At 34.0% G+C, this 11,923-nt stretch overlaps 1 protein-coding gene across 1 annotated transcript in view; it reads left to right on the forward strand.

Moving 5' to 3' along the window:
* The window catches only part of LOC113391715 (fatty acyl-CoA reductase 1), a 29,088-nt gene extending 18,212 nt beyond the window's left edge, over window positions 1–10,876 (forward strand). Inside the window, exons 4-14 of the mRNA XM_064219999.1 lie at window positions 931–1,097; window positions 1,793–1,883; window positions 2,291–2,436; window positions 3,045–3,154; window positions 3,919–3,990; window positions 4,137–4,257; window positions 4,603–4,725; window positions 7,794–7,913; window positions 8,520–8,671; window positions 9,840–9,945; window positions 10,571–10,876. Of these exons, the coding sequence (XP_064076069.1) occupies window positions 931–1,097; window positions 1,793–1,883; window positions 2,291–2,436; window positions 3,045–3,154; window positions 3,919–3,990; window positions 4,137–4,257; window positions 4,603–4,725; window positions 7,794–7,913; window positions 8,520–8,671; window positions 9,840–9,945; window positions 10,571–10,703 (1,341 nt within the window). The 3' untranslated portion in view covers window positions 10,704–10,876. The remainder of the gene's footprint in view (window positions 1–930; window positions 1,098–1,792; window positions 1,884–2,290; window positions 2,437–3,044; window positions 3,155–3,918; window positions 3,991–4,136; window positions 4,258–4,602; window positions 4,726–7,793; window positions 7,914–8,519; window positions 8,672–9,839; window positions 9,946–10,570) is intronic.
* The last annotated feature ends 1,047 nt before the right edge of the window (window positions 10,877–11,923 follow it).

Raw genomic sequence — 11,923 nt, forward strand, 5'->3', positions numbered from 1 at the left:
TATTACGATATAACATTTTTTACAATTTTTGTCTGGCTGGACCGATTTTGACGGAACTTTTACTGACAAATAGCTGATATAATATAATAAGAAGTAACTTAGGCTACTATTATTTTAAATTAAATATAAAATAATAATAAAGTCACGCTGCAATGTCCAAATACTGTCCAGTACCGCGAGCAGCCTTCGCGCATGCCACAACCCCGCTGTCACGTCAGCTGCGACGATTTAATATCACAAAAGCTGCCTAATACAGAATTAATAAGTTATAGTAAAATCTGCGAACTGAACAATAACTTTTGTGTTAAATTCAAACGCGCACGAAGTCGCGGGCACAGCTATATTTGGCAGCAGGCCCCGGTTGCCCTGCCCTTGCAAAAGAGTACCCACTGAGTTTCTTTTCGGTTCAGTACAATCTAGCTACGTTCTAAATCTGTGTAGCGTTGCATTAAGTTTTACCTTGTAAAATTACGAATCAAACGTATAAGCAAGATTCACTTTTAAGTATATTTTGATTACGAACTTTGTACAGTGTCTTAAAAGTTTGTTTAGATTTTAAAATTGGAGTAATAGTGCAAAAACCTTCATTGAAAGTATGTCACCTCGCCTAATTCCCTTCACTGGTGACAAGAGCTGGTTCATTTCGTAATTTCTGGGTAACTGCGCAAGATATATTATACTGACAAACATAAGTACATTGTATGTCTTGCTCTGGCTTAAAGGGCCAATGAACTTGTTTAATTACAAGCACAAGAGAGATGACATCATTAATTCCTAAAGTCGGTGGTGCATTGACGATGTGAGAGATAACTATTTTCTATCCCCATTGCGGTGGTAACCACTTACCATCAGATGACCACGCTAGTCGAGCTACCCGTTGTTTAGAAAAAAATGGTAAATTTTATTAATTTATATATATTCGATTTTCAGCTCTTCGAGAAACTCCGAAAGATGCGTGGCAGTATTGAACCACTGTTGGAAAAATTACAAATCATCAGTGGCGACGCGTCGGCCCCAGACTTGGCGATCAGTCACGATGACAGGGAATTGATAATAGATAATGTGAACATCGTCATTCATGCTGCAGCCACCATCAGGTAAAGTAAATGTTTTCGAATCCTTCTCCTTTAATACCACTAAACAGCACAGGGCACATTGTAGTGCAAAAGTCAATGGTTCGATCCTGGCCCATTGGGCTGTTCGTTCCCACTCCTAGAATAAGTTTTAAGCTTGATTCGAGCGGTAGGTAGATCCAATGTGATGGCAAATCCGACTAGATCGGAAAAAACATCAGGCGCAGCATGGTTATACGTGATATCTGAGGCACAAGGCACGTAGTAAACTTTACCAATTTGGCAACTTCGGGCTGCTACTGAGATTTTGACAGAAAAACGTTTTACTCGCCTGGCACGAAATTTTAGCTCTCGGGATCTGATGTCTTACGGGATAACAGATAAACCAGTGATACAGTCATGAATAATAATAGCCTGTTCAGCTTCTGGGTTAAGATTTTCTATCTGCAAGCTGCCTAATTTGAGAAATTTTGGTACTTTTTCCACAATATTACTTCAATGAGATAAATGCACATTTAGCATGTTTTCAACCAATGCAGGTTTCCTTATGACTATTGCGTGTTAAGTTCAACGTATCCAATCCTGAGCTATACTTAAAATTTCAAGTTTAAGACTTAAGTCAAAAGGAAGTTACTTAATAGTCAATTACAAAATTCCACCTTCACGGATATTGCCCAAAGTTAAGAAAAACTTGATGATATGGCAATGTCTTATTTTAGATTCGATGAGGAATTGAAAAAGGCAGTGCTACTCAACGTACGAGGCACGAAGCTGGTGCTCAAACTAGCCAAGCAGTGTAAACATCTTCAAGTAAGTTTATTTTAGCTTATATTAGAGCTTTATGTCAAGAAATCATTGTCAAAATCCAAATCAAAATCATTATTTAACATATAAGCAAAATCTACCACCGGTTAATAAAGGAAGACTTCAAAACTTAGAAGAGCCGAGGAAAAAAAATAATTGGAATTTTCTTTTTAGTTAACTATTTATAAAAAAAAAGTAGTTACAGATGTTCTTAATGGTTTTTCTAGGTAGAATCTTTATTCTGAACCGGCGGTAGCTTCACATTCAATGTTATCCTGTTAAATAACAAACACAAGAGCATATTTGAATATAAATCATATTCAACTCGTAAAAAGTCTTAACTAATTACAGTTAAATTGATTAATTGGCAAAGTTAAAGATAATAAAATTATAATATTTTTTCGCTCTACAAGCTCTTCGTTCACATTTCAACGGCCTACTGCCACTTGCACGAGAAACTTCTAGAAGAGAGACCGTATCCCCCACCAGCTGATCCTCACAAGATCATCGAAGCCGTAGAGTGGATGGATGAAGAAACAATTGCTACCATTACACCTAAGTATGTAATTATATATTTTGACATTTATATTTATATGATAAATGCGAGAGAAACTCTGTCTGTCTGTCTTTTGCTGGTTCAAGGCCACAACCGAATTTGATGAAATTTGGCCGAAATTATTTAATTTCTCTCATATTCAAACACTACCATATAAAGTTCAGGTACAGACAGATATAATTATGTTCTTAATATGTGTTTTTAAATCGTCTGAGCGGTGAAGGAAAACATCGTATTCATGAAAACATCAGCATGAAATACTGCCAATTTATCCACTAACTGAAGGAAAAGTCTTTTAGAGAAGAGAAAGACTTTTACCAGCAACGGAATATTTACTGTGACAAAAATATAGCCAAGTTATGCTTTTATGGCGTTTTAGGGGTTAGTCGTCAGGTGTTAGGCAAAAAATGTTGCCTATGTTCGTCCTTAGAGTTAAAGCTTCCTACCAAATTTCACCAAGTTCGGTTCAGTGTTTTGGCCGTGGAAAAGCAACAGATAGACAGACACAGAGACACACAGAAATACAAACGGACAGACAGAGTGGCTTTCGATTTCATAATATTAATTTTTTATTATTAACAGTTTATTTTAAACGCGTTTTGTCTGTACAGGTTGCTAAGCAAGCTGCCTAATTCCTATGCATTCACGAAAGCTTTGGGCGAAGCTCTCGCTGTCGAAGCGATGGAACACATACCTGTTATAATCCTGAGACCTTCCATTGGTAAGATTTTATATATTTTTATTTATAACCGACCGATATTTTTAACCGACTAGTTAGTATTGTTTTTTTTTTTTTATACAATCCGGGTAGGCTTGTTACTCCACACCGCCTGGTGGTAAGTGATACTGGAGTCCAAACGCGAAGACGGACAGTATAGTCAGCGAGAATGAACTGCACTAATCGTCCTCGCCCTGCCGACCTGCAAGATGCCTCTTCACGCTCGTTTGAAGGCATTTAGATTATAAGAGGAGGGGAACACGTGTGCTGGTAGAGAGTTTGGCGGTGCGACAAAAAAAAAAGTTACCAAATTTCTTCGTATATAGGTCAATAGAACTCTTGAATTCTTATATAATCTTTGATTGTATATATAATGGCCTTATATAATGGGTTAAATTAAGCAGTTCTTCGAATAAAATAGGCTTATGTGAATTCGGTTTAATGGTTTATGGTTACTTCCGCCCAGGACCGGGTTAACCATATCGGTGCCATTAGGCAAAGCATATTTCGGGGCCTATAACCTTTTATATTTTTCTATCATAATGCAATTTTATTTAAAATCACTATGTTTTTTTCAATATATAACGAAGACCTGTCATCCATTCATATAGGATATTTGTTTTCAATTTTTGGTCTGCCTAGTCCCCAGTATATACGGGGCCCCTTGGCATTTGCCTACAATGTCTAATGGATAAACGGAATATTATTTTGTACATCTTATACATTTGTGATTTTGAATATTATTTCTAATATATTATGTGTTTCAGTGATACCCATATGGCAAGAACCGGTGCCTGGTTGGACTGACAACATCAACGGACCGACGGGTCTGCTGATAGGTATAAAAAAATTATATATTAAAAAACTAACAACTACATATAAGAACTATCACAGAAAAAACTCGCTGTTATTTCTATTTACATTTTGTCTTACGAAAGGGGGGGTTATTAAACTCAACCTTCAATAGTTTTATGCCACGTTTCAGGTGCCGGAAAGGGTGTTATCAGATCCATGTATTGTAAAGGAAATAGTTACGCTGATTATTTGCCGGTTGACGTTTTCATAAACGGTATCATGATTTGCACTTGGAACTATATCAAAAATGGGTAAATATTTCGTCTTAGACATTTTTTATATTTGTTATGTGGACTAGCAAATGGACCACTTGAGTAAATGGACCACCAGCGCACATATAAATCGACATTCTACCATCACCAATGCGCCACAGTTTAAAAAATATATTTTTAAATCAATATTATAAGCCAGACATTGTCATATTAATATACATAAAATTTAAGTAATCATGTAAGCTTTTCTCAAGTTAAACAGTTTCAATATTAAACAGTTCAACTTAGATTAGTCAAAGTTATCACTTCTGTCGGACGTCTCGAGACGCACATTTTTTTTAATACTTAAGTCGTTTTCATGATGTTTCAATTTTCTATCTAAAGTAATACGAAATGGAACGTAGTCAACTTCACATCATCAGCCGAGATAAAAGTGACGTGGATTGAAATGATCGACGCTGGTCGTGACATCATCATGAACAGAGTGCCACTCAACGGTGTGGTATGGTAAGTACGCTTCAATATCTCGATACCGTTTTAAGAATCAGATCAAAATCAAAATCACAATAAAAATATATGTAATTTCAGTAGTTCGGGATGGCAAAATAAAATTATGTTTTACAATGATGCTCAAATCTCTCTATATTTCTTTACAATCCCTCACAATCATCCAACTGTTTTCCTTATGTTTTTTTTTTGTATCTTTATTGAGTATTGATGTTGGCCCTACTGGCCTTTACAGCGTCACCGAACGTTGAGAGTGTTAAGACTCTGCCTTAAGGTGAACCCTTTTGGGCTCGAGAGTGACGTTCGTCCTGAGGGTGTCTCCTATGAGATCACACCTCGACTCAGAACGTAGTCGGTGGGGTTTTCCTTATGACAGCTCAATCATTTTTATAATAAGGAATAGTATTACATGCCAGTATTAAATGTTATTCCATATAAAATAATATTAATTAAAGTTGTATAAATTATTGATCAATTAATGACAATAATAATTGTATATATTTATAATATGTAATAATAATAATAATGTGATATAATTAATTATATAATGCAATCACATAACACCATATTGGGGGCTAGGGCTACTCGCTAACATATAGTTTATTCAAGTAGGCTAGCAAGCACTTTATTAAAACTAAAGCTACCACCGGTTCGGAATGTAGATTCTACCGAGAATAACCGATAAGAAACTCAGTAGTTACTCATTTCCAATATTTGAGATAGATTATGTTAAATACATTTGTATATAATCGAATATACACATTAGCAGCCTGTAAATTTTCCACTGCTGGGCTAAGGTCTCCTCTCCCTTTGAGGAGAAGGTTTGGAGCATATTCCTCCACGCTGCTCCAATGCGGGTTGCTGGAATACACATGTGACAGAATTTCGTTGAAATTAGACACATGCAGGTTTCCTCACGATGTTTTCCTTCACCGCCGAGCACAAGATGAATTATAAACACAAATTAAGTACATGAAAATTCAGTGGTGCTTGCCTGGGTTTGAACCCGAAATCATTAAGATGCACGCGATTCTAACCACTGGGCCATCTCGGCTCGTTATAAGAATATACTGTATTCAAAAAGGCTTTTATAAGTATAAATATTTTGGTATATTTTGGAGAACTCAGTAGTTACTCTTTTTCATCCTAGTATATCTATTATCTACTTAAATAGGCAAATTGACAGTCAAAACAGAGAGGAGCTAAGCTTAGCAGATCAAGCTAAGCTCTCTGTTTGTTGAGAATAAGTCACAGAGTTAATGCCACATGAGAATATGTCCTTCCACTGCGGCTTGGTAGTCATACGTGTGGAAGATTTTTATCCGACACAGTAGATCTACTCGCGATTTTCCTTCACCGAGCACGATGTGGATTAGAAACACTTAATATTTACATGTTTATTTTATTTATTCGACTCGCATAACTCACTTAATCTCTCAATACGAATATAAAGCTAAATTTTACACAATGCGTGCACAGACAGCGCAAGCTTAGAATACAATAAATATATTATACGATAAAATTTTATAGAGGACATCAGGAAGAGGTCCAAACTCTTTCGTCATTTATATAATATTATTCTTCTAACTCTCATTATATTCTATCTTCTTATTATATACTAATATTATAAAGAAGTTAAATTTGTCTGTTTGTAGTAATCTACGAAACTAATGATCCAATTCTAAAATAACTTCAACTCACTGGTAGACAGTTCACTTCAATTCACTGGTAGACAGTTCACTTCAATTCACTGGTAGACAGTTCACTTAAATTCACTGGTAGACAGTTCACTTAAATTCACTGGTAGACAGTTCACTTAAATTCACTGGTAGACAGTTCACTTAAATTCACTGGTAGACAGTTCACTTCAATTCACTGGTAGACAGTTCACTTAAAGTCACTGGTAGACAGTTCACTTCAATTCACTGGTAGACAGTTCACTTAAATTCACTGGTAGACAGTTCACTTCAATTCACTGGTAGACAGTTCACTTCAATTCACTGGTAGACGGCTACATTCCTAAGGGTATAAATTACATTGATTTATCATTTTCTTAATAAATTGCATCCATGCGAAGAAGGGCGGATCGCTAGTAATTGATATTTTGTAAAGATTGACATAGTCGAAACGGGGTCACTGGTTTACGATGTCTCCTCGACGGACGTGACCGCAGGCGTTTTCATAGTACTTTCGTTCTTGTTCTTCTGACAACATAACTGAGCTCTAACGACATTTATTGTAAGACCAGTACCTCTTCACAAAATAAAACTCATACAACATTTAAATAAAGAAAATCAAAATAACGTCTGTGGAGATAGGTCTTGAACACCAAGGAAGAACATAAGTTACTTTTTATACCCAATACCTAACGACCAACAATTAAAGCGCGAGCGAAACCGGGGGCGACTACTAGCAGGTTATATTTAGAAGGACCATAATGCCATTATTTAAAATTGTAAAAATTGTAAAATTATCATTTCTCTATTGAGTTTTATTTCATCCGGCATAGACCTAGTAATCAAAGACGAGGGAACTACCTTACGTTCATAATGTCTGTGCATAAAACAGAATTGTCCAATAACTTATTTATTGTACAGGCCATAAAGTTATGGAATGCTTTTCTAGAAAACATAAATAAATCTGTTGAAAAATATTAACTAAATAATATTTAGACGACTTAAATTAATTTCTTTGTATTTTAATATTTTATTGTCTTAATATTGGTGTATAATATATATGTTACTGTAAAAGCTCGAACTACGGTAAATCTTAAGATTTTCCAGTAAAACCTAAGATTTACCGATTATGAATTGTAAATGTCCATAAAACTTTGAGATTCGAACTTTTACCATCATTCACTTGGTAAATCTTAGGATTTACATGTTAGGTTAGGTTAGGTTGGAATGTTAAAAGTCCGAAAAAGTCGTCCCTTTATAATAAATACTTACATTTACCAACTCATGAGGTGTAGATATAAAACAATTTTACTAATTTTTACTAATACGAAACATTCCTAGCAGTTACAAGGATGACAATTCGTTGTATATTTTTCTTAATATCCATTACAGGTATCCTGGAGGATCAATGAAACATTCCAGGCTTTACCATAACATATGCGCCCTGTTCTTCCACTGGATTCCAGCTCTCCTTATCGACACGCTTCTGTTCTGTCTCGGTTATAAGCCTGTGTAAGTGTTAATATAATGTCTATTAGATTTACGTATTGTTGTTACGGTTCATCAGTTTACAAATTTGCATTTGGAGATAGATTTCGTAACATTCGCTGACATGTATGTCAATTAAATATGTACACAATATTGATAAATTTTAACCCGTAAACTAATATTAAAATACAGAAAAAAATTAAGTCATACTACTCGTATTAATAAAATTTGTTTAAAGCTGAAGCTGAAATAATAATCATTGGTAAGATTTTTTTTCTCAAATTACAAAATGGATCAAATCAAAATATACTTTATTCCAATAGGCTTAGGCACTTGAATAGTCATGTAACAAACTATATTAAGTGAAGCTACCACCGGTTCTGAATGTTGATTCTACCGAGAAGAACCGGCAAGAAACTCACTCTTTTTCAACATCTAAAAATACAGTCATGTTAGTTAAATACAATTATGTATGTATGTTATATATCCTGCCTGGAAGTCAAAGAGCATTCTAATTAATCATGCTTAATCCAAGTGGTATGTTAGAGACAGAGCATATTGCATGTATATTAAGAGGTAGAGCAAAGATCATTCAGTTAAGTAACAATTTAAATTGATATTTTGTTTCAGATTGATGCGCGTCCACCGCCGTATAAGCAAGGGCTTTGACGTTTTCGAATATTACACGAACAACCAATGGGACTTCAAATCGGACATCGCACAGGCTGTCCGGAAAATTCTCAATCCGAGGGAACGGAGGGATTACAAAATTGATGCTATCGGTAGGTGTTCAATATCCGCCATGATATGTTAACTTTTCCTTTTACTTAGAATAAGTTTATTTGAGACAACGTAAAAACACACAGGTACTTTTTTAATGTCATTTAGACTGTTTTGCCCTTTAAATAATACGACCATTGTACGATAAAAATAAACAAAAGTTATGTTTTAAGAGCGTTTAGACGCTTTTACGGATTTTCTAAATGGATCTGTGAGCCAAACTCGTATTTGTCACCAACAGACAAGCATTCTTTCACTGCTGGGCGAAGAAAAGTTTTAGATCTTATGCAACAAATTCGTTTCCTGTGTTTTATAATATATTTAAACATAAAATTTAATCTTAATAATAAGTTTAGCAAATGTAAGTACTGTTTGGGAAGTCACTGGCCCATTAGAATCGGGGTCTCCTAGTTTATTTATTTGGGAAACAAACAATTATAATTACACTTAACAGTAAAAAACAAATATAAGAAAAACGTAAATCAATCAAGTTTCCGCTTAAAATTTATAAAAACAAATGACAACTTACATTAAAAATAAAAACAAAAACAGAAAGTATTAAAAGCAAGTAAAACATATGTATATATGTAGTTTAATAATATAACGTAAACTAAATTTAAATTCACCAACTTTTGAGTTAAATATATCTAATTCTCTACAATACATTGCAAATTATATTTTTTACCTGAAAACAAGAACATATTATTTGAATAGTCACACTTACAAAGGGTTACAAAAAACAAAGATTGGTTTCTCGCTTGAAGACATTTAAAATGTACATTATTAAGGAGACTCTTTGAATCAACAAAGTTGTGAACAATTATGTAAATAAAAAAGGTGGGTTAAGTGTTTACTGGTACATGACCTCCTTGATACATGTAGCATATTGTAAATCAATAAAAAATATATTATTAATGTTAAAGAACGGATTTATAATGCTATAATTAGACTCTCAGCAGGCTCATCATCGATTAAGTTGTTAATATCCCTGCAAAGTTGGAATACCAAAAAAGGCTACTTGCCTCAATTCATAATGGGGTGTATAATATTGATAACGAATTAGGACAGCGTAGTCCTTCCCCGTTTCTCCTGTGTTCGACATAAATTTTCGTATGTGTTGTTATTGTACACGAAACAGAACTAGTAATTTTGATTCATCTTATGTTACAGGTTTAGATATTTCCAAGTATTTCGAAGATTGCATCAGGGCTGCGAGAATATTTATTCTTAAGGAATACGACGATACTCTTCCAGCTGCGCGACGTCACATGAATGTGTTAGTATATTTAATGAGTTTATAAGAATATATGTCTGAGGAAACACTTGGTGGAAAGGCTCTGTTCAAGCCCGTCTAGGTAGGTACCAAACACTCATCAGATATTCTACCGCCAAACAGCAGTACTCAGTATTGTTGTGTTTTGGTTTGATGGATGAGTAAGCCAGTGTGACTTAAGGTAAAAAAAGGTAATTGCATCATAGTTACCAAGGTTGGTAACAAAAATTCAGTAGTGCGTTGAAACCATTATACGATACTAACTCTTAACTAATATTATAAATGTGAAAGTAACTCTGTATGTTGTATGTTTGTCTGTCTGTTACACTTGAAATTTGGTGTAAAGCTTGAAATTGAAGGAAGGATATGAGCTAATTATTTACCTAAAACCTACGACCGTCCCCTCTAACACGCGAGCGAAGCCGCAGTAAAACCTAGTACTTAATAATAAGTAAATTGACGAAATAATTAATGTCACCTTACTTTGACATTTGAGAATAGTCAGAATTCATGAATATGCAAATAAGGGTTCATTCACACGTAGCTATAACGTAACTGCGACTATATACAATTTATTAAAATCTCTGTTCTTATGACACGTTATGATTTAAATAATTCTTCATTACAGGATGTGGTTCGTTGACCTGATTACGAGGTTCATATTCTGGGGTTTGATTCTCTACTGGTTCAGCGGTTGGATGTCAACGGTCTACACATTTCTCGTCGGCACCAACGACATTACCACAAAAATCATTGAGTGATAACGCTACTTGAATATAGTTGACTTGTTAGCTTTATTAGATATTATAAACTTTAATGATATTATTTCTTAATTATAATGTATAATATAAGAATATACAGTATTATTATTGTCATTATAAACGAATCAGTTAAAATTGTTTATCAATATGAACGCGGTTCGTATTTACATAGACAAATTTAATTGTAGATAGAATTGTGGTTGAACCGGCTGCTTGTATTTTAGAAGAATTCGGTCTTTAAACATGTTCTATTCTCCTGGGTATAATCTAATAATAATATGTAACAAAAATGATATATTAATATTGTTCAGACTCAACTCGTTTCCAAAGGAAACTCTTCAAAAAATCACCAAGAATTAGACAATATTGTAACAATTTTTATAAACGACTTACGACAGAAAATCTGTCGTGACTTTTTCTTAGTTGTGGTGGCAGCTTTACTTTAACGTATTTACAAAATTTATTTTTTTTTGTGTTCGTTTACTATTCTTTGGAATTGTTATTAAATAAAATTGTTCATCTATCTATTTTATATTCGTTTATTTGTTAGGGTTTTGGAATATTATTTCGGATTTCTGAAAATAATACGGTATTTAAGCGCTATTTTAAACTATTCTGAAATGATCGATGTTGAAAATCGATTTTTAGATTAGCCAATCAGCGTTAAGGTTTAGAGTTGAAAAAAATAATAATTTTATAGGAAACGTAAGACTGTCTTCGTGAAAATAGTTTTCATAACGACTTCGTATTAAGGTTTTATAAGGATAAGGCTTTATGATAATATTTCATAATCAATAATCAAAAACTAGCGAAAATAGTCTTACGTAATAACTGGATGGTACCTGATGACCAACCACTAAAACGCGGGAAAAAACTAGTACAGGATTAATGACCCAAATGCCACCATATTGGCGTAAATACATTTTGACTTATCCACGTTTCCTGTGCAACGTGTGGTTTACCAATATGAAAAATGAGATCGTACTATCTTTATGCGATTGTCAAATCATAAATCAATTTGTTTTTGGAGAATTTCCCTAGAAATTTGTTTGATATTTTTGTGACAATGACCTTGATGCTGATAGGGATGTTAAGTATTTAAGCTTATTAATAAATATATATTTTTATTATCTGAAAAAGACTTTAGAAACTAAACTGGTGCAAACATAAATAACTAAAAAGGCAGATTAGGTTTATTATTCCAAGAGAATGTTACAAAC

The sequence above is a fragment of the Vanessa tameamea genome, chromosome 30 (genome assembly GCF_037043105.1).
Source record: "Vanessa tameamea isolate UH-Manoa-2023 chromosome 30, ilVanTame1 primary haplotype, whole genome shotgun sequence".
Classification (NCBI taxonomy): domain Eukaryota; kingdom Metazoa; phylum Arthropoda; class Insecta; order Lepidoptera; family Nymphalidae; genus Vanessa; species Vanessa tameamea.